Source organism: Anopheles arabiensis, chromosome X, assembly GCF_016920715.1.
Source record: "Anopheles arabiensis isolate DONGOLA chromosome X, AaraD3, whole genome shotgun sequence".
Lineage (NCBI taxonomy): Eukaryota > Metazoa > Arthropoda > Insecta > Diptera > Culicidae > Anopheles > Anopheles arabiensis.
In genome coordinates this window covers 25,059,037-25,081,802 of record NC_053519.1, presented here as the reverse complement: position 1 = coordinate 25,081,802, position 22,766 = coordinate 25,059,037, and the positions used below count along the sequence as shown (strand labels likewise).

Genomic DNA, 22,766 nt, shown 5'->3' with positions numbered 1-22,766 from the left:
TGAAGAAGGAGTTTTACCAGTAGATGTAGATGGAGTATTGCGATAATTGAATAGTATTTTGTTAATTTTTTTCAAAAGTGTTTCAAAAGTGTGATAATTAAGTGGTATTTGTTTCAATCGCTCGTCAATCAGATACTTTTTCAACACTTTTTTAATTGTCTGGACTCCCCTCTCCGCTAATCCATTTGACTGGGGGTGATAAGGAGGAGATTTCAACACCTTTATATTATTTGCCTTACAGGCTTCTATAAAACCTGAGGAGTTGAAGGGTGGACCATTGTCCGAACACACTTCATTTGGGAACCCAAAATACGTATAAATTTCATCTAAACGCTCCAATACACTCTCCGTATACGTTTTACGTAATAATTTAACATCTTTATTCTTTGAATAAGCATCCACTACTATCAAAAAAGTATTTCCGTCAAAATAGAATAAATCCAAATGAATGCGTTCAAAGGCATGTGTAGCTGAAGGCCAACTTGACGTTACTGTCTCTTTTGGTACCTTTTGAGTTTTTTGACAAATAGGGCAAGATTTAAGTGTATTTAGTACATCTTTGTCAAAACCTTTCCACCAAAAATATGATCGACCGATCATTTTCATTCTTATAACCCCATCATGATTTTCATGCAATTTTTGCAACACTCGGCTTTGTAGTGACTTTGGCACTACTACCCGATCTTCAAAATAGAGACAATTATTTTCGACCTCAAAATTCTGTACCATTTTTACTCTGTACTCTTCCTCTATTTCCTCCACACCAATAAATTGTTGCAGGTTATTATCTGCAACCGATATGTGCTCAATACGATTTTCGATTGGCAATGATAGACGAGATAATGCATCGGCATGACTAATACATTTACCTGGCCTATGTACTACGTTGTAGGAATAATTCGACAAAATTACTGCCCATCTGTGCAATCTAGAAATTGCGACAGCGGACGATCCCTTGTGTGGGTTAAAAATTTGCCTCAGCGAAGAACTGTCGGTAACGAGAGTAAAACTCGTACCATACAAATACTTATGAAATTTTTTCACGCCGAAAACAACCGCTAAAGCTTGCTTTATGTATTTGCCCGTAGTTCATTTGCGCGCTTGTTAGTGTTGATGAGGCAAAGTACACAGGCTTCTCTACTTGATCCACTATGTGCGATAACACGGCACCTACCCCATACGGACTGGCATCCGTTGTTAGTATAAGTGGCTTTTTTGGATCGTAGGGTTCCAACACATCGTTAGAAACCAAGAGCTCCTTACAATTTTTAATCGCTGTCTCGCACTCGTTGGACCATGTGAATTTGCTATCTTAATGTAGCTTTCCATCTAAACAAATTCGAATTGTTCCATCCTTTTTTGGTGTAATTACTATAGGACTAGCCCATGTGGACGTACGTACTGGGACTAAGATTCCGCTTTCCCCCATGCTATCTATTTCCTTTTCTACTTTTTCACGAAATTTGAACGGTACAGTGTATGGTTTATGAAATATGGGTACCGCATCTTGCTTAAGGATTATATCCGCAGTAAACCCTTCAATTGCCTGACTGGCATCCCCCGTAATTACGTATGGGTATTTGTGTTGAATTTCAGACTTAAAATTGTGTTGAATAGCATCAATAGACGAAAAATTGAGACTTACCAGTTTTCTCCATTCTGGCATGATGATATCTAAACTCGAGCGACCAAGGAGCGGTGTAAGCACCTTATTTTTTTCTGGTTCTAGAACAAAAATATTTAGCCAAACGAGATTGCCATACCTGTTCCTCACTTGTACTAGAAGCTCTCCTATCGGACGAATAGTTTGCCCTGACACCGTTTGAAACACCTTTGTCGTCTTCCGCAACTGCATGTGAGAGAGTTTCTCCTCGTACGTCTCTCTCGATATCACCGATTCGCACGCGCCGGTGTCCACCTCGAAACACACCATCACACCTTCAATTTGCAGCTCCATTGTCGCTGGTACATCTGTGCGCGTTGAACTCGCACCGCTGGCACTGCAAATCGTACTGGTGAACTTCTCGTTCTGGCACGTTGTTGGTTTCGATGTATCGTCAGCATCTTTCAACTGGTTCAGGTTCATCTGCTCCGTAGCGTCCACGAGCTCCGCCACTAGTTTTTTTTTGTTTTTTGACCGACACAACGATGACACATGACCAACCTTTCCGCATGCGTAACACGTCCATTGTTTGGCAGGACAAGATTCTGGGTTGTGAGCCCTACCACATCGAAAACAGTTTTTGTCGCGTTCCGATGAAGGCTTAGATCCCGCATGCGTTGGCCCGTTTCTATTTTGTTTAGCTGGCATTTTCTCTGACGGCTTCCAAGCTGTGCGTGGTTTTAGCGTTGCCAGTTTTGATGCTCCCTGCATCTCCTTACACTCGTGCTCCGCCGCTTCCCAGCTTCTGCCAATCTCCCCTGCTACGAATTGATCGCGTAGCGCTTGTTGCAAAAACGTTCCAAAATCACAAGATTGTGAGGACGCTTTTAGTTCGATAATAAACTCCGTTATTGTTTGACCTATCGCTTGTTCGCATTTGCGATACTTGTATCGCTCTGCCACCACGTTAACTTTTGGGGCTAAGTGCTGTTTCAACAGCTTGATCAGGTCCTTATATGATTTAGAACACGGATCATCTGGCGAACATATTCGTGATGCCATGGAATATAATGATGGACCCGCCATTGTAACCAGCACTGGCACTTTTTTACTTTCTTCTACGTCGTTCACGATGAAGAACTGCTGCAGGCGATTTTCATATTCGTCGAAATTTTCACCAACGACGAACGGTTCCATGTGGCCAAACATTGGCATTGCCATTTTCATATGCCCTAAGCCTGACGTTGACGGCTTTGGCTCTTCCCCGTTGGGCATCCTAAGTTGCCTCTGCACACTAACACAACACTACACCGCACTTATCTCAGACACGAGATCGACTGACTGACCGACTGATAACGATTTGATCCGACGTTGATCAAAACGCACGACTGATTAGAGAGAGAGGTTTCACACGTTTACCTTATATCCTCGTCGTCAAAACTGTGTTGTGTTTTAATGTGTTTTATTCGACTTACTGTCGGGGAATGATCCCGAGATGAGGATTGAGCTCCTTTTATACTAATTCTAACAATAGCCAAAAACAGTCCGCACTCACATTACTACTCTAATTTATACTAATATAGTTCATATCGTATTCGTCATATCGTAGTAGTAGTTCACTATATAACACTCTCCTCTGATCTTGATTCCCCATCTCTCTTGTCGCGTATACCCCTTTATGTTCTGTCTCGACCCTTACACCCCAGAGCTTCCCTCTACATAGAATTTCGTCGAACCCGTTACGGCCAAAATGACCCACTCCCACGAGCATTGGCCACCTTCAACGACCACTCCGATCTCTTCGACTACCATATCCATTCCTCCCGTTTCCGCTCCCTCCTTCGCAACACTATCACCCTTCCCACTTCATAATTCGTTAACCTGTACATTCCTTCCTCTCAGTTTTTAAGCAACATATTGTTAAGCCTTAGGCGGACAATTTAATTAAATAAATAAATAAATAAAATTGAGATGAGACAGTTTCTGCCTAATCTGTATGTTTGTCAATCCATGCAAATGCAAGATTTTTATTTGTTCGCGAAATGAATCCATTATAATATATGAGAAAACTGAAGTGAACACTAAGTTTACGATTTCACGATAAATAGTAAACAAATTAAGCAGTCAAAATATGCCCATGAGTTTGACACACAGTGACAAAAAACACAATACAGGAGCATTCGAATAGGTGTATCACTTCTACGATGCCACCCTGTATAATGAATAAATAAAAACGAAATAATAAAAAAAATGTATTCTACTGAGGATATGTTCTGTAAAATAAATTGCAGGATTTCCAAACCGATATGTGCTAATATGTTTCTATCGTATTTTTTTTTTCATTTTCCTAAAAAACAGTGACTTCACAGTTTTATAAAGACAACCTTTTAAGAAAATGAATGAGACGTGTTCACAATGTATCATCATATTATTTTTATCACTTTCGTGCAATGTGGCTTTGGTGGTATCAAAGAGCTATAAAGTAAACAGTGGTAGAAGTGGAAGTGGTATTAGTATTGGAAACTCACATAACAACGCAGCAAATTATGGAACGCATGGTAGTGTATCAACAGGAAGTGCAAATGTGAATACCGTAGGCTTTAGTTCAAGTGGCGCTAGTGGCAGACTTGTTATGAACAGTGGTGCGACTAGTGTTGGTGGAGGAAGTACTTCAAGTCGACTATCAACGAATGGTGCTCCGATTCGGAATCCCGCTGAACATCAACTCAACATCGGTTTGTTGGTACCACATACAAATTTCGGACGTAGGGAATATCTTCGATCTATAAATTCAGCAGTTCAAGGGCTCCAGAAAGGACGCGGGGCAAAACTTACGTTTCTAAAGGATCATGAATTTCAAACATCGAACATCCACTTTGACATGATGTCATTGACTCCTAGCCCAACTGGTAAGCTCTTTTATCGAATCTTAAATTTATGTTTAGTTCCATCTTTGATTCATTTCTTGATTTACCCATCGATGTAGGATTTTCGAGGATTGTATAGACATATTCAATGAGTTGTGAACATATAACTCTTATAATTTTAGACTCTTTCAGCGAGTCGCTGAACTTGTCTACCTCTTTTTCCAAATAATCCTATTTCTCGCTGAAAAAATATATTATGTGCCGAAAAAAACAAAAGCTCGCTTAACATGTCTATATAATCTTCGAAATCATGTGTGGTATGTTTGATGACTGTTACGGTATGTTCGATTTTGGGTCGATTGCAATGTAGTAACTTTGAACTCGCGTTGGCCAGGGTGGTCTTCAAACATCGTTTCAGGAAGGTCATTGTTATAACTGCTTTCGGATGTTGTTTAAACTTCTGCAAGCCGTAGACTTATTTTAGGCAGCTTGAGGCGAGCGCCAAAATTAAAATCTATTTACCAAAAGATTCGATCCGAAAAGAAACTTCGTATAGTATTCGCTCCTATTTATAATCTTTCGGTTTACCGCCATTCCGTTTCCATCAAACCTTTTTCTATCGTTTTGGCCGATTATCCTTCGCTAATATTTCACGCTTCCGATCTCTCAATCCTATGGCATAGCTCTAGCCATCCTACACTGTCAGTGCCGCTCAACTCTGTTCGTAACAGTCATCGTTTACCAAATTAAGCAGAACTTCGGAGGATACTGATTCGAAACGGACTTTCGACACTTGATCGTCCAGGCGATCATAGAAACCTTTAGGAGGTTTCCCTTACTGGAAACCTTGGAGTTTAGAGGCCTTACCTTAGGTAGGGGGATATAACTAAACTCTTTAAATGAGAAGTCTATAGATGTTGGATGGGCTTAGTTCTATCCTGACAGTCCGAACGAATCTGACTTGCCATGATCGGAGTTGGTTTTATTTATACTCAAAAGAAGTTAAGGGTTTCTCACATTTGGTTCCGAGTTGTATGTTGAAAAGTTATTGTTTTCACTCAGCTAGTTACGTTTGTCTTTTGTTGACAGGAACGATGGTTCTTGTCACTAAGTTCCTGTTTTGGGTTTAATGCTTATACTGTTCCTGCTTTGGGTTATAATGCATAAACTGTTCCTGCTTATGTTTTACGTTTCGGTTGGTTCTGTTAACACGTTGTCTGCCACCATACATGCCCACTGAACTGCCCCGTCAGGCCACGGAATCACTCTTTGAAACGATTGCATTTGCTTTTGCATTTTTTCTCTTTTAAATCAAATTCACCAATGCTCTTTGTTGTCTTAGTCGCTCCACAATGTCGTTTGTTGGGCTAATTCCATGGAATTTCATTCTTGGAAACCCCCCTTTGCAACGCTTTGGTGACGCGAATGCAAACGATGCTACAACAATGACATGGAAAACATGGGCCGATCAAAGGCACCTGAAACTGTGAAAAGATCGTTTTCGTATTGTCCAAGCTGTCCCGATCAACCTCAACTTTGTGATGAGTGTTTTAAGATTGTGCATCAAAAGTAAAGGATGAATAAATGAACTCCAAAATCTTATAATTATTGTTCATTCTCATTCTCATTTATTTTTATTTTATAGATTTTTATTTGTTCGCGACTTGAATCCATTATAATATATGAGAAAACTGAAGTGAACACTAAGTTTACGTTTTTCACGATAAATAGTAAACAAATTAAGCAGTCAAAATATGCCCATGAGTTTGGCACACAGGGACAAAAACCACAATACAGGAGCACTCGAATAGGTGTATCACTTCTACGATGCCACCCTGTATAATGAATAAATAAAAACGAAATACAAAAAAATGTATTCTACTGAGGATATGTTCTGAAAAATAAATTCCAGGATTTTCAAACCGATATGTGCTAATATGTTTCTATCGTATTTATTTTTTTTTAGGTGTTAGGATTAGTCATGAGATCCTGGAATTGATCCTAACCCCTTACCATACCAGTCGTTAAGTTAATCCCATTCACATACCGGATCTGAAATTTATCTAGACTCTATAGAGTAAACATTCCTGTAGTGGTGGTTATACCAATAGTGGTGGTATGGTTCTAAAATGCGCTTGTGAAATGTTCTCTGGTCTTTTAAAAAGGCTATGAAAGTATTGAAATTGGGCCATTCCGTTATGGTGAAGAAACACTCCATATTTAGTGAAATGTGTTAACATTTTCCAAAATCCTTAGGATTTCATAAATAAACTTGCATTTTTGTTAATGTTTTAAATGACAACATAACAACGCAATTATTATTGTTTTAACATGGCTTTTATGAAATGTTATTGATTTACTAAAATTCATTGCCTTTTGACCATATTTTCGCATTTTTATGTGTTTTTTTACCATAGTGCCATTATAGGTTTGCGAAACAGGGATATTCCAAAGATTTACTTCCAATTTTAGATTTTTTTCCGGGCTATTGGTAAAATTTCGTATTGTTAATACAAAAATGAGCATCAGAAATGAGTTTCCTGTAAGTAATTTACCCAAAAAGGCCAAAATTCGCACATCCAACTGAGTGAAAAATCGACATCGAATCAAACACACTCTTCCTGGGAGAGGTAGACCGCAGTTGTAATACAGTTTTTTAGTCAAAATTGTTATCTCTTATATTTATACATTTTTACTGTCAAATATGTAAGAAATCAATATCATGGAAGTGATTCTTACTATTTATAAGAAAACGGCTTCAAAACTTCAAACACAGTTTTTGAGGTATCTTTGTTTACCAACACTATAGTAACACAATACAACGACTTTAGGAACCATACCACCATTATATAGTAGGTACAACGAAGTCGTTACAAAAATAGCTTTTTGTCGTAAATTTGTAGTATTTATGGTAAAAATGGTTGTGATTGCGAAGATGAAACATATTCCAATTGCTATGTGTTAAAATATTCATAAATGTACCTTCCTGACACTTTAAATCTATTAAAGCACATCTGAAGCCCAAGAAATTGCACAACTGTTGTGAGCAACCGAACTCGATAATCCGCATGTTAGACAATCAAATTCCCGCTGCGCAAATTCGAGCAGTTTTCTGCGTAGTTTTTTGCGTCGTTTTGTGTCAAAAACTACGCACAAAAATGCGATAGACTTCAGCCAAAACTACGATGGCCAGCGTATTTATTGCAGTTTTTAGGTGCGGAACAAGCGTCATCTGTTGAAGAAATGGATGAACTATTTCAGGAGCAAAAAAACGACCGAAAATTCAAAAATATTGGCGCCCATTCCTTCCTCCTCTTCCTCTTACTCCCTCTCCCCTCCCTGCCTTGCCTTACTTAAGCTTCAGCCCGTGCCTTTTGCCGTTAGCTGATTGTGTGTATGCGTTGGTATATATGTACATTGCGGTTGTGTATTGCAATTGGTGGGTGTTAGCATTTATGTATTTATTGTGTGTGACCTTGACGATGCGGGAGAAGCTGGTTCATTTTGGGATTCAAAGTATTATCGGTGTATGGATGGTTTATTTTATTTCGTGCCGCTGCTGATGAGGCCATTTAATGCCCGGGCCAATCGAAGGTGAAGAAGCCAATTTCAAACAAGCGCACGAGAACGTCTAACATTAATCTAATATTTTTTTTAAAATTTGAACATGTTTGATGCTTCAACGACCTTCTAAGCATCATGTAGCACTTAGAAGGTAGCATGTATAGTGGCAATAACATATTTTTTTTTAATTTGTCAAATTCTGTCTCGAGTTTTCGAGTCACGATACAGACACACACATACACACACAGAGCGGGGAAAGTGACCGTCCACTCTATCATGCCGCGACCCCCCACCCCGCCCACTGCTATGGATGAGGATGCGCTTAAAGTTAATCTAGCAATTCTTCCGATAAGGTAGCGGTCATCGATCGTGCGAATGCGCGCGTTCGGGGGTGCGTGCATGCGTGCGTTCGTGTGTGTGTGTTTGAGTGCGTGCGGGAACCCCAAAACTGTTTGATTCTGATGCGTGTATTGTCACCCGTTGCGTCTACAAATTCCATGCATTTGCAAAAAACGCACTGCACGCCGCCCGATCGATTACCGCTACCTACGACACAATACAACCATTGGATTGGCATCACCATCTTTGCAATCGGCTCTGCTGTTGGGGATATTAAAAAGACACACGATCTTAGCAAACGTGCGTGTGATATATTGCACATTTATTTCTAATTCAGCTAGCGGACGCAAGTGGAAACAACATTTTGAATTGAATCCATACAAAAGAGGATTCTGGATTTGTTTATTACGGTGAGCGTATGGTGCTGCACCTGCCCGTCCAGAATCTGGCGGCTTGCTGGTTTGGAGTCGGTATCATGACGCCGATTGACCGGCAATACCGTGGAATGGGTTAGGATCGGTAGGTTCATGTTTTGGTCGATTGCATTCCGTTAATTTGTCACGCCGTAGCGGTAGATCCTGCAGCAACAAAGTCAAGACAAACTCTTCCCCGGGTGTGGGCTGTTATGATAAGTTCTTCTTCTTATTATTATTATCATTGGCGTAATAGCCTACGCGAATATATTGGCCTTTTCAGGACTTGAGTACCACGTAGCCGGAGCCGGTGACTAACCCCTTGCTACGGCGGACGGTTCATACGCGGTTAGAACCCACGACGGGCATGCAGATGTGCGGAATGATGGCGGTGCCGCGGGCCCGCTCCTATCCAGTATGCAACTTGCATACTGCCACACTGTCGCCTGCTCGGTGCATACGCAACAGGCAGGGGGAAGGATGCAGCTCCACAATAAAAAAAAAACACCGTCATGAACCAGCGGTGGATCTAACGGTAGGCGGACTAGGCGGTCACCGAAGATCTCTAGTCTGTAGTATGCCGTATGTCTACAATTGGACCGAGCATTAGTGACAAGGGCCCCCGGAAAGATGGTCATTGGGGCCCCGTGGCTGGAGAATCATTTGCCCCCCCCCCCTCATGCCGGCAATAATTGTAGGGCCTGTGACCGATGATCGTAGGGGTCCCATGGTTGAACCCCCCCCTCCCCCACCGGCAATTTATGTAAACTGTTCTATTTCCCAACAGCTGTGTGCCAGTACCCCCTCCTCCCGGTCATCAGATGCCATTTACAACTCGGGCCACAACTCGTCTTTCGGCCTTACATGAACACCTTCCTTTCTTGTAGTGATGGATCATAACATTCCGGAAGAAAGCACTATCGGCGACAGTTTTGCAAACATGCACAGACGGCTCAGCATATCTGTGTAATTTACAACATACGAAGACAAAAGCTTAGTGTAACAAAGTTATTCTTAATGCTTAACACGTTCAGCTCGTTGGCAGGCCCCAGGCCCGGCGGAACGGAAAGTTGATGAAAATCAGCACAGGGTCTAGATTATTCTAGCCTCAAAGCTAGAATTAGATTCGAGTACCTGCTCGAAAATACGGTCCCGCTTGGCAAAATGTCGCGCGACATGCATGCTTGAAATCGATGCTTCCCGCTGCGCAAATTCGAGCAGTTTTCTGCGTAGTTTTTTTGCGTAGTTTTGCGTCAAAAAATACGCAAAAAAATACGCTAGACTTCAGCCAAAACTACGATAGCCGGCGTATTTCTTGCAGTTTTTAGGTGCGGAACGAGCGCCATCTGCTGAATGAATGGATGAACTATTTCAGACGGCGGAGCAAAAAAAACGGCCGAAAAATTAAAAAAATATTGGCGCCCATTCCTTCCTCCTCTTCCTCTCACTCCCTCTCCCCTCCCTGCCTTGCCTTACTTGCGCTTCAGCCCGTGCCTTTCGCCGTCAGCTGATTGTGTGTATGCGTTGGTGTATATGTACATTGCGGTTGTGTATTGTATTTGGTGGGTATAGCATTTATTTATTGTGTGTGACTTTGACGATGCGGGAGAAGCTGGTTCATTTTGGGATTTAAAGTGTTATCGGTGTATTGATGGTTTATTTTATTTCGTGCCGCTGTTGATGAGACCATTCGATGCCCCTGCCAATTGAGGGTGAAGAAGCCTATTTAAAACAAGCGTACGAGAACGTCTAACACTAATCTAATATTTTTTTAATTTGAACATGTTTGATGCTTCAACGACCTTCTAAGCATCATGTAGCACGGTGTATAGTGGCAATAAAAAAATTTTTTTTTTCAATGTGCCGGAATTTGTCTCGAGTTTTCTGGCCACGACACACACACACACGGACACACACACAGCGCGGGGAAAGTGATCGTCCACTCTATCATGCCGGGATCCCCCTCCCCTCTCGGTGCTTTGAATGAGGAACCAGCATTTCTTCCGATAAGGTAGCCGTAATCGATCATGCGGGAGGGGGGAGGGGGGGGGTGAAAGTGAGTATGTGCTTGCCTGCGCGCTTTCGTGGGTGCGTGCTCGCGTGCGCGCGTACGTGCATTCGTGCATGCGTGCATGCGTTCGTGCGTGCGTTCGTGTGTGTGTGTGTGTGCGTGCGGGAACCCCAAAACTGTTTGATTCTGATGCGTGTATTGTCACCGGCTGCATACACACTCCATGCATACTTAGAAAACGCACTGCACGCCGCCCGATCGATTACCGCTACCTACGACACAATACAACCATTTAATTGGCACCACCATCTTTGCGACCGGTTCTGCTGTTGGGGGTATTAAAAAGACAAACGATCGAAGCAAACGTGCGTCTGATATGTAGCACATTTCTTTCCATTTCAGCTAGCGGACGCAAGTGGAAACAACATTTTGAATTGAATCCATACAAAAGAGGATTCTGGATTTGTTTATTACGGTGCGCGTATGGTGCTCCACCTGTCCGTCCAGAATCCGGCGGCTTGTTGGCTCAGAGTCGATATCATGACGCCGAGCGACCGGCACTGCCTTGGAAATGGGTTCGGCTCGGTAGGTTAATGTTTTGGTCGATTGCATTCCGTGCATTTGTCGCGTCACAGCGGTAACACGGCAGCAACAAAGTCAAGCCAATCTCTTCTCCGGGTGTGGGCTGTTATGCTATGTTATTCCTCTTCTTCTTATTATTATTATTGGCGTAATGGCCTACGCGATCATGCCGGCCTTTTCAGGACTTGAGTACCACGTAGCCGGATAGTCACCCCTTGCTACGGCGGACGGTTCATACGCGGTTAGAATCCACGACGGGCATGCTGTTAAGATGTGCGGAATGATGGCGGTGCCGCGGGTCCGCTCTTATCCAGCGGGCAACTTGCATACTGCCAAACTGTATCCTGCCCGATGCATACGCTGCAGGCAGGGGGAAGGATGCAGCTCCACAATAAAAAAAAAACACCGTCATGAACACCTTCTTTTCTTTGACCGATGGATCATAACATTCCGGAAGAAAACACATTCGGCGACAGTTGTGCACACACACGCACACTCACACCCATGCGCATACGACTCAGCATATCTGTGCAATCTACAACATATAAAAGGAAAATCATAGTGTCACATAAACTTAAGCTTTATGTAATTTGGTTTAAGCTTTCCTATGCACGGCCATGGCCACCTGTCTTGCGTGCGCTACTTGGAATTAGGGTTCTGCGCGTTGCACAGCAAACCCTCCAACGTGAACTAGCGATTCCTTAGTCATTTGTACATTGCAGCAATTGAACTCATTGCGCTTTTTTGGTTTGATTTGTGAAAATGCAACTTCATCGCCGCAATGTTTGTTAACGGTTTTTTTGAGCGCCACAACAGCTCGCGAGCATTGACCATACGCGTGAAAGAGATAGCGCTATGGAGGGAAAAAGCACGGACGACGACTGACAGCGATTGGCCGTCTGACGCACCAACACATCCAAACCTTCGACAGCGCGCTCAGGCGAGGGGTATGAGGCGGTGCCAGGGCCGGGTAGCTCGAAACGCTGCTTGACAAATTTGCCGTAGGAGGGAAAAAGAAAGCATGAGAAAATGCGCGAAAGGGAATGATTTCTTCCGTCGCTTTGCACAGGGGAAAGAGCGATTTGCTTCCTGAGATCCTCGCTCTCGTTGATGAGCGAGCGCTAGCACCCATATTAGCTAAGCCGTCTGTTAGCAACGCATCGCGAACGCACACATCCACTAATGTATCGTCGCTCAATGCCACAAATACATCCAGAACGACTAAAACAGCTTGCGCTCGCCGTACATTTACTAACTCAACGGAGCTCACTGATGATATCCAAGCTGCCAACGATACCAACACTGTGGAAGATTCTGACAACTGTAACCACTACAATCATCGTACTAAGCCGACTAGTGATGTTAGTGCTGGAAACTATCGAACAAATACACAAGCATCTTCTGATCCTGTTTTGAACCAAAACACCACCAACACGGGCATAGCCGAGAAAGTATGGTTATACTTCACGAACATCAAATCGCATGTCTCCACAGATGATATGCGTGTGTGGCTTAAAGCTGTGCTACCAACGGACGATATTAATGTTTACCGTCTCACGAAAAAGGGTGTGAACCTGGACTCGATGTTCTTCATATCGTTCAAAGTAAGTGTTCCTAAATCTCTTAAGGAGCTTGCGCTGCAGTCTACTATTTGGCCAGTTTCACTTACTGTTCAGGAGTTTGTTGCTCGTGGCCTACCAAAGCAACGTGTACATGAAAGGGCTCGATTTGACCCTTCTGAGCTTATTTCGCATCGTACAAATAGTGAAAATTGCTCTTCAGCTGTGCCAAAAACTACCGCTCATCCGGATCATTTTTTGGAACATCGATCGCCACCCCCACAGCGCGTGATTCTATCACCATCCCAGATGACCGAGATCCTAGAGGCTATTCAACTGGAGTTTCCTCCCACACCGCCTCAGTTATCACCGGGGGTGGGGCTTCAATCACAATCCTATCTCAGCAACAAGAACCGCTCACCACAGATCAGCCCGTCTGCCAAACGGATAGCTCACAATTAATAGACCCATTCGTGATATATTACCAAAATGTTCGAGGCCTTCGCACCAAATACAATGAATTGCGCCTTTCTGCGAATGAATCAGGGTTTGAAATGCTTGCCCTTACTGAAACCTGGTTAAATGAATCGATTCCATCCAACATGGTCCTTGATAGTGATGCCTACAACATATACCGCTGCGATCGAAGCAGGTTAAACAATGAACGTTCGCGTGGGGGTGGTGTGCTACTTGCATGTTCCGTTCGATATCCTTCTGTGGCACTTAACATTAATCAACCCACGCTTGAAGCTTTATGTATACGTGTTTCTTTTTCTAAGTTTCGTCTTTATGTGGGGATTGTTTATGTGCCACCGTATTTGAGCAGCGACCGCAACTATTTGGAATCCCTTTCTGCTTTCATCAGTGATGCATACATGCAAATGAAACCGAATGATCATCTTATCCTTCTGGGTGACTTCAATCAACCTGCGTTAGAGTGGTCGCTTTCTACCGCAGTAAGGCCAGATTCATCTTCAGCTATAAGACATTATGTGCCACATATTTCATAGAATACATCCAGTTCCTGCTTTTTGGATATGTTAAACCTGCATGAACTCTATCAGCTGAACGGGGTGCATAACCATTTAAATCATTATTTGGACCTGGTGCTCTCCAACTCTGCTGCAGCTGCTTGTTGTTCTGTGTATCCTGCTTCGTCACTGCTCCTGCCCCAGGATGCCCATCATCCTGCTCTAGAAATTGCGTTTCCGTCTTCTTTATTTAGGGCTAGTAGGGTTAAGAATGTATTACCTTCTGCTCCTAATTCATTGAGTGTTCGTTATAATTTTCGGCTCACAGACTATCGTAAACTTAATTCAATTCTATCTCGTTCCGACTGGTCTTTTTTTTTGTTAACCTCTGCACTCCTTTCATGTACACCTATTTTTCGATCCCCTCCTAATCCTCCCTGGTCCAATCGTACTCTTCGCAACCTGAAAAAGGATAGAATGAAATATCTAAGCGGGTACCGTCTGAACCGATCTGCATTAAACTTTCGTTTATTTAAGTACGCTGCCACTGCGCATCGACTATACAACAGGGCTCGTTTTGAGGCCTATTCGAGTAGACTGCAATCGCGTTTCCGTTCTGATCCAGCATCCTTCTGGCAATTTGTTAGGATTCGAAGAGGGTGCAATACGTTACCTAATGAAATGGTACTTGATTCTCGAACTGCCTCTACGCCTGTTGAGATCTGTGAGCTATTCTCTGCCCATTTTTCCCAAATGTTTGAGCCACCGGTTAGTGACCCTAACCTTATTGAGGGTGGGCTACTCTACACGCCAGAGAACTTAATTAATCTCTCCGATATTTCGGTAAGCTCTGAAACAGTTGTACAGGTGTTATTTGGGTTGAAACGTTCTTTTACTCCTGGTCCAGATGGCATTCCTGCCTCTGTTTTAATAAACTGTAAGGACGTGCTTGCTCCACACCTTGCTAAAATTTTCAACCTTTTACTTTCTCTTGGGGTTTTTCCTGCTCTTTGGAAATCCTGTTGGCTTTTTCCGGTACACAAAAAGGGATGCCGTAGCATTGGTTCTAATTATCGTGGGATAACCCAAACTTGCGCCACAGCCAAAACTTTTGAGCTATGTATCCTTCCAACCATACTTCATAGTTGTAGTTCAGCTATTAGCCCTAAACAGCATGGGTTTATGCCTGGTAGGTCTACTTCAACTAATCTTATGTCTTTTATTTCCAATATTTTTAGATCTTTTGAGGCCGGTACCCAACTTGATGCAATATACACCGACTTTCATGCTGCTTTTGATAGTTTACCTCACTCTTTATTATTAGCTAAATTGTCTAAACTTGGTTTTGGTGATGGCATTATTAGCTGGCTGTCCTCATATTTAAGTAATCGATCATGCAGGGTTAAAACCGGGTCGTACTTATCTGAGGAGTTTTTTTGTACGTCAGGTGTCCCTCAGGGTTGTGTGCTAAGTCCACTTCTGTTTTCTTTGTTCATCAATGATGTTTGTAATGTTTTACCTCCTGATGGTCATGTCCTTTATGCGGATGATATCAAAATATTTTTTCCTGTGTCTTCATCTTCTGATTGTCAGAGACTTCAGCATTACTTCAATGCATTTGCTCATTGGTGTTCATCCAATTTACTTTGCCTGTGTCCCGAAAAATGTTCTGTTATTTCTTTCTCTCACTCTCTTTCTCCTATTTTATTTAACTATACTCTCTCTAGCGCTTCCCTCTCTCGTGTTATGTCCATCCGTGACCTTGGCATTATACTTGACTGTCGTCTTAACTTTAAACTGCAGCTTGATGAGGTGCTACTAAAAGCAAATCGAACCCTTGGGTTTATCTTACGTCTTACCTCTATTTTTAGAGATCAAAGCATCCTAAGAATCCTTTATTGTGCTTTGGTAAGGCCTATTCTTGAATATGCTAGTATCATCTGGAATCCTCCCACTATTGATGGCTGTTAGAGAATTTAAAGCATTCAGCGCCTCTTTACCAGGATTGCCTTTCGTCGTTTGTTCGGTGCTGCCTCACTACCTCCCTATGAAACGCGATTGCAGTTATTCAATCTTCACTCCTTAAGCTTCCGCCGCCAAGTGTTTCAGGCTTGTTTTATTGGTGGCTTATTACTTTCTGCTACTGATGCTCCTGATTTACTCTCGTCCATCTCGCTGTATGTTCCCTCTCGTTCTCTTCGTCCACGTGATCCTCTGTCAATTGAAACACGTCATACTCTTTATACTTTCAATGACCCTCTTCTGTCCTGTTTCAAGTTGTTTAACCACTTTTACTATCTCTTTGATTTCGACTCCTCTCTCAACTCTTTCCGTAACCGTATTTTTTCTTCTAATTCCCTTTAATTATTCTCCTTAGTTTTCTATTACTCTCTTTTTTTTTTGTTAAGTTTATGATAGTCTCTACGCTCTACTCTTTTTTTTTTCTTTTCTTTTTTGTTAGGTCAAGACTAGGTTAGTTAGGCTTAGTTTTTCATTGATTATTTTGTTTATTTGTTAGTATTAAATTAGTTTTAAGTCTATTATACTAAGCCTTGATGGCGGATATTGTATTAAATAAATGAAATGAAATGAAATGAAATATGGTCAAAATAGAGTAAAATGTAATTTATTTTACTTCAAATGAATTGATTTTATTCTGATTTAAATTTCAACTATTGTTATCAGCCTAGTTGTTAACGTTTAAAATTTTGATGAAGTGAAAACATCATTACCAGATAAATGAAACGACAATCGACGCATTTTGACCATATCGAATTATGATCGTCTTTTCACATAGTGTGATCTCTTGCGCTTCAGGGTCTCACGTTCAGAGCAAAAATTCTCCCATCTTCGCAACGGTGGGAGCGTTCAGCTGTGGAGGGCTGGAGGAGTGTGAGTGTGTGTCTCATGCACACAGCGAAATTTTGGTCAACACCTCGATGGTGGGAGCGTTTTTCCATGGGATGGGGTAGTGGAGTGCGAGTGTGTCGCATGACTCCTTTAAAACTAGGGCCAGGGGTAGCGAGAGGCATCAAAATGAGTTTCTCTTTGCCAAGCGGGTTCGATAACACAGACACTCATCATACACTCACCATCTACGATAAGCTCCGTTATTTCTAACATACCGGCTACTAACACTTCATTATATCAAGCACCGAGTAATCGATCGACGCGTATAACCGTGTTCTGTCAAAATGTGCGTGGTCTGCGCTCTAAAGCCGATGAGTTCCGTTTATCAGTAATGGTGACTGAATACGATACGAGCAGTTTTTTGTTGTTGACTGCTATTTTAGGTGTGATATAACAAATGATCTCGTCAGGAGTATCGCATTTAACTCCTTGGTCTTCTAATAGCTGTTGTATAATAGCAATTTCGAGTGGTGATAGAAGTTTGCTGCTTGTAATAGACATTTTGGATAACGATATCGCTTCTTGTATATCTTCAACTATCTTGTTAATTGTATCGAGGGTAAATGTACCTGTTGAGTAGCACTACGATTCGGAAAGTAAATCTTTTGGCAAAACCTTTTTTACATGCACTTTTGATAAGATCGCATAAAAAATTAGTTTTATTTGCTTCCGTATTGTTCGACTTCCTTTTTGCTACTGACCTTTCCTCCACTCTCTCTCTTTCTATCTCTCACACTCTCTCGTTTTGTCGCTCTCATTTCTATTCTTCTCGCAAATCGCACTCTTTGCGGAAGCAGTTTACCGCGTTCAAGAAAGGCCTATTTACCTTGTCTATAGACCGATATCGGATTCTGCGGTCGTACCTTACAGTACCAATAGTGGTGCAATTTGTAGTGGTACCGATGTGTTTTAATGGTTTTAAAGTGTTAGGAAGGACAATTTCTGAATAATTTAACACATGACAGTTGGAATATGTTTTATCTTCGCAATCACAACCATTTTTACCATGAAACACATCAAATTTACGAAAAAATACATATTTTTGTGACTGCTTCGTTATACCTATAATGGTGGTATGGTTCCTATAGTCGTTGTATTGTGTTCCTATAAAGGTGGTAAACAAAGATGTATAAAAAAACGGTGTATAATATCAATGAAATATAGTATTGAAGCTGTTTTCGTATGAATAGCAAGGATTGCTGCCATACTATTGGTTTCTTGCGTAATTTGATCGTAAAAAAATTATGAATTTGATTGATGAAACTATTCACTAAAGTACTGCATCACACCTGTCGTCAACCTACACCCGGAAGAGTGTGCTTGATTTGAAGTCAATTTTTCATTCAGCCAGATAAGCGAATTTTGGCCTGTTTTTGGTAAATTATCTACATGAAACTCATTTCTGTTGCTTATTTTAGTGAAAACAGTACGACATGTCAAAAATTTCCTCGAAAAAATCTAAAACGACCTGTTTTTATTGATTTTATAATTATAACCACTATAGGAAAAATTTTATAATTATAACCACTATATAAAAACACTTATAAATGCATAAATATGGTCAAAAGGCAAATAATTTACGTAAAACAATAACATTACATAACAGTTATGTTAAAAAACTAGTAATTGCGTGGTTATGTGATCATTTAAAACGTTAACAGAAAAATGAGTTTCGTTATGAAATCCTAAGGATTTTGGAAAAATGTTGACACATTTCACAAAATAATGGATTTTTCGGTCACTAAGTAACGGAATGGTCCCATTTAACTTTTAAAACCTTTGTAAAGGGCTAAAGAACATTTCACACTAACTTAAATAACTTAATTACTTTTAATTTGCCCTATGAACCGCATTTAAGAGCAATAACACCACTATTGGTACTACCACCACTATAGGTACATTTACCCTATATTGATAATTGCCGTCAGCATGTCTAATTCATTAAGAAGAATGTCTTTTATTTTTTCAATCATCTGCTTCATTTCGTTGGTGAGGTTTTTGATTTTCATTCCAAAATTTTCATTTACTTGGAATTGCTGGTTATTACTCTCTATCAAATCGTTCATTGTTCTGTTGATGATTTGCAGGTCATGTGCATCCGGGATTCCTCCAATCCATTTCCAAACCGAGCCTATAGCTTTTACGCTTCTATCAAACGCTTCCTTGGTCTTATGAGATTAAAATTAGAATATTTGTTTCTAACCTTATGCTTCGCAATTATTGATAGAGAACTATTTGTTGGGCGAAAAGCTACTTGAGTTAACTCATTGTACTACTGTGTCCAAAAAGTAAGGTGAGATTGGACGTAAAATTTAACGCGCCAAAAGTAGCCCCATGTTTTTATTTTTCTTTTGTCAATATCAGTGACGTATTTATGAGTTCTGGGGCCCTAAGCAAAATGATTTGGAGGCCCCCATTTATCATGGTTCTTGTCTATGCATCACTTTCATTTGTATATACCTCACTTCGATTTTAGTATGCCTTTTGCTACTTGTCGTGCTCGCAACGATTGATTATTATTATACGTGGTCCAAATTGAAGAAAAGTAAATAAAAAACTGTTCTTTAAACAATTCAAGTTATAATAACAATCAAATTAATTTGTGCATTCAAGTAAGTTTTTAAATGAATTCAAATGAATAAAAAATATGCTAGGGGGATTACAAATTTTTATGCATTTCTGCATATGCATTAGAATATTTATTGATTTATTCAGAAATTAGCATTATTTTTAATAGTGCATATATCTTTCTATTCCTAGCAAATCACAAGTTCAGCTAAATATTTTTACGTCTTACTTTACTAATGGCGAATTCTTTTAAAATTTTGTCCGTATCAAGATGGTTCAACAAATCCTGCTCTACATATAAAACTGCAAAATCGTTCAATTTAGCTTCTCCTAATGAGTTTCTCAAATAATACTTAATTCGCTTCAATGTTGAAAAAGATCTTTCTGCGGATGCGATTGATATTGGAATAGTCAAGAAAATTTTAAATAATATTTCAATATTCGGGAAAGTGCATGACATATTTTTTTGTTATTTTTTACATTTCTTCGATGTCCAGGTCTGAGTTTTTAATCAAAGAATCCTGATCTTTCATAAAATGTAAATAATGTTCTAATTCATCATCAACCATTTCAATTTCAATATCATCATTATATATATTTTTTAATACTGCTAATGCTTCTGATCTCTTTTCATTGCTCAAACTCCAACCAAATAGTACACCGAAAGGCTCTAACACCGATTCATACTTTTTAGCTCTTACCATTAGCTCTGATTTAATATTATCACATCACGTAAAAAGTATTGATTCTAAATTTATCTTTCAGTGTACGTTCGGTTTCATTCTCACTTGCTAACTGATTTTGTTTTCTCTTTTCATTTAGATGCATCGTTTCAAATGATAAACCACAAAGCTCTGTAGATTGTTGCACAAATTTTTCGTAATCATGTCTATATTCGTCTATAAATTTTGATAACGATGTAGCAATTTCGACCCAGTTAAAACTTCACACGTTGGTGATTGCAACGATTTAGCTGTAGCATTTATGCGTTGAAGAATTGTATGCCATATTATTGTTAGCAATGCAGTTTCAGACTTGCACATTTTTTTCAACAATGATTTTGCCTCCAATTTTGTTACTTGTTTTTCTGAATAAGCAGTAGATAGTTCATTTAATGCCTCTTTTATCTGATTAAATCCACGATAAAAAGCGTTTATTGCGTCCGCTCTAGCCGACCATCTTGTGTCGCAAATGCGTTTTAAATTAATTGGATGGCTTTTGAGAATTTTTAATTTATCTTGTAAAATTTTCCAACGGTGTGTAGACGAAGAAAAAAATGTGTATATATTCTGAATGAACATAAAATATTTTACTGCTTCAGAACAATTCTCTGCCGCAAAATTCCCTACGAGGTTAAGCGAATGGTTTGTGCAGGGCACAAAAACTGCTTTGGGATTACGTTCTTTGAGGCGTGCTTGCAGTCCATTATATTTTCCTGCCATGTTTGCTGCGTTGTCGAAGGACTGACCTCGACAGTTTAACAAATCTACCCCATATTTATCTAAAAACTGCAACATAACTTGTTCTAAATGCAGAGCATCATGTTTTTCGATTGGTATGAATCCAACAAATCGTTCTACTATTTGGCCAGTCGATGATAAATATCTCATGATAAAAGTTAATTGATCGATGTGTGAGATATCTGGAGTTGAACCTAAAATTATGCTGTAGTATTGCGCTTCTTTAATCTCTTGAAATATTTTAGATCTTACTTCATCGGCAATGATTTGTATAAATTCATCGCATATGGTATGCGACAAATAACTTGTTTTTCCACTTCCCTGATTTCCATTTTTTTTTCAAATGCATTTTCAGAAACTCATCATACTCGCTCAGGTATTCCAAACATGTTAAATAATTTCCTTTTCTAACTGAATGAATTCTTGCATCATGCCCACGAAAACCTAATCCTAAGCGGCAAAGAAGTTTTATATTTGAAACAATTCTTTTTAATAAATCTCTCCAATATCTTTCTTCTGTATCTTTTTCCGCTAAAAGAAGATTGTCTATCTAATTAATTTTTGTCAATCTATTATATAAAGTACACATAGCAGCAATGTGATCTTTAGACACTTCATGTTCTCCTAAAAGCACTGTTATTGATCGCCAATTCTGTAATCCTGTGATGAATTTTGTTTTAGATTTAGAGAATAACTTGCAAGGATAGCAGTAAACGCACTTCGTAGTTTCAGAAAACACCAACCATATTCTTTCCTCTAATAAACCGTTTCCTTTTTTTCTGTAAAAATGTTCCTTAGATAAACCTCTACAACGAAATTCTTCCTTATCTTTGTACAGTATCTTTAATTCTTATATGTTACCAATATTTCTTGGTTTATTCCTAATTATCTAGTCCTGGGATGCTTTACTTAAGTCCAATGGCCATAAAGCAATGTCATTTAAACGTTCACGGTCTAAGGAAGATAGTTCACTATCATTTAATTCATTTCTGACATTATCATTCGAGACATTCGATGTTAGCTCATCATTCACAGGTTTGGATTTTTCCATTTCCCTAGGTATTTTTGATGGTTGCTTGCCATTCACCAATTCATTTTGTTCACTATCTGATGGCATAATCGAATCATATTCGCCATCGATAGATTGAGTGATATTATCCACAATTTCATCTGAACTTGGATTCTTTGAACTCGTGGCCACCGTTACAAACTTAAGCATTGCATTTTTTGTTGTTCGTTCGTTTCTATTTCTTTTCTAACTTTCTTTCTTTTCTCAGCACCGCTTTGATAACGCTTCATTGTGCAAATATCTGAGGGTATAACATTAGGAAAAAAAAATCTCATGTTGGAACATTTCTTCTTATGTATGATAAAATAATAAAATATTGAAATACACACCTTTCTCCAAATATGCTAACTGTTAAGACCTAATGTCAACCTAAGCCGCTGAAGTATTGTATTGTCTATCAAAAAGGCTCTAACAGAAACAAAATAACGTAAGTTCAAGAGTGACACCTAAAATTGCCTAATTTTAATTGTTAAGCCACTTAACGCGATGAACTAATTTGATCAAACTTTGATAAGAATAAACAGAAAGCAGCGGACAGGCTTACGATCACTGACAAACTGAGCGATAAAAGGCAAGCTTAAGCACGGCGCAAACAAGTAGCCTCGGACTTTTTACGAGTAAAGCATTTCTTGCACTCCATGGTAGTGATGGGCGGGTCGACTCGAACCTATCCAGTTTTAGGCATCCGTACGCGACCCGAAGTCCGAAATACCGATTCCAATAGGTGTAAGAAAGCATAAACGACTCCGACCCGTTGGTGCTGCGGGTTCGGGTCGGGCAGGTCACGGTAGATTACACGACTCAAACTCGCTGCACCAACGGGTCGGAGTCGCTTATGCTTGCTCGCACC

The 22,766-nt window shown here is 40.2% G+C and overlaps 2 protein-coding genes across 5 annotated transcripts in view; one reads left to right on the top strand and one right to left on the bottom strand.

Annotated features, from left to right (window-relative positions):
• LOC120906744 (glutamate receptor ionotropic, NMDA 2B) overlaps positions 1 to 22,766 on the top strand; it is a 202,191-nt gene that overhangs the window by 118,846 nt on the left and 60,579 nt on the right. For 2 of the 4 annotated variants that reach the window (XM_040318654.1, XM_040318655.1), the window contains exons 2-3: positions 3,962 to 4,512; positions 21,203 to 21,223. In XM_040318654.1, coding sequence (XP_040174588.1) covers positions 3,999 to 4,512; positions 21,203 to 21,223 — 535 coding nt within the window. In that variant the 5' untranslated portion in view covers positions 3,962 to 3,998. The remainder of the gene's footprint in view (positions 1 to 3,961; positions 4,513 to 21,202; positions 21,224 to 22,766) is intronic. The other 2 variants (XM_040318656.1, XM_040318657.1) reach the window with 1 other exon arrangement.
• Positions 1,620 to 3,062, bottom strand: LOC120906236. Its single transcript, XM_040317750.1, has 2 exons — positions 1,764 to 3,062; positions 1,620 to 1,674 (listed from the first exon to the last, which is right to left on the bottom strand). Exons 1-2 carry the CDS (start codon positions 2,876 to 2,878, stop codon positions 1,620 to 1,622), a joined length of 1,170 nt encoding a protein of 389 aa, XP_040173684.1. The 5' UTR covers positions 2,879 to 3,062.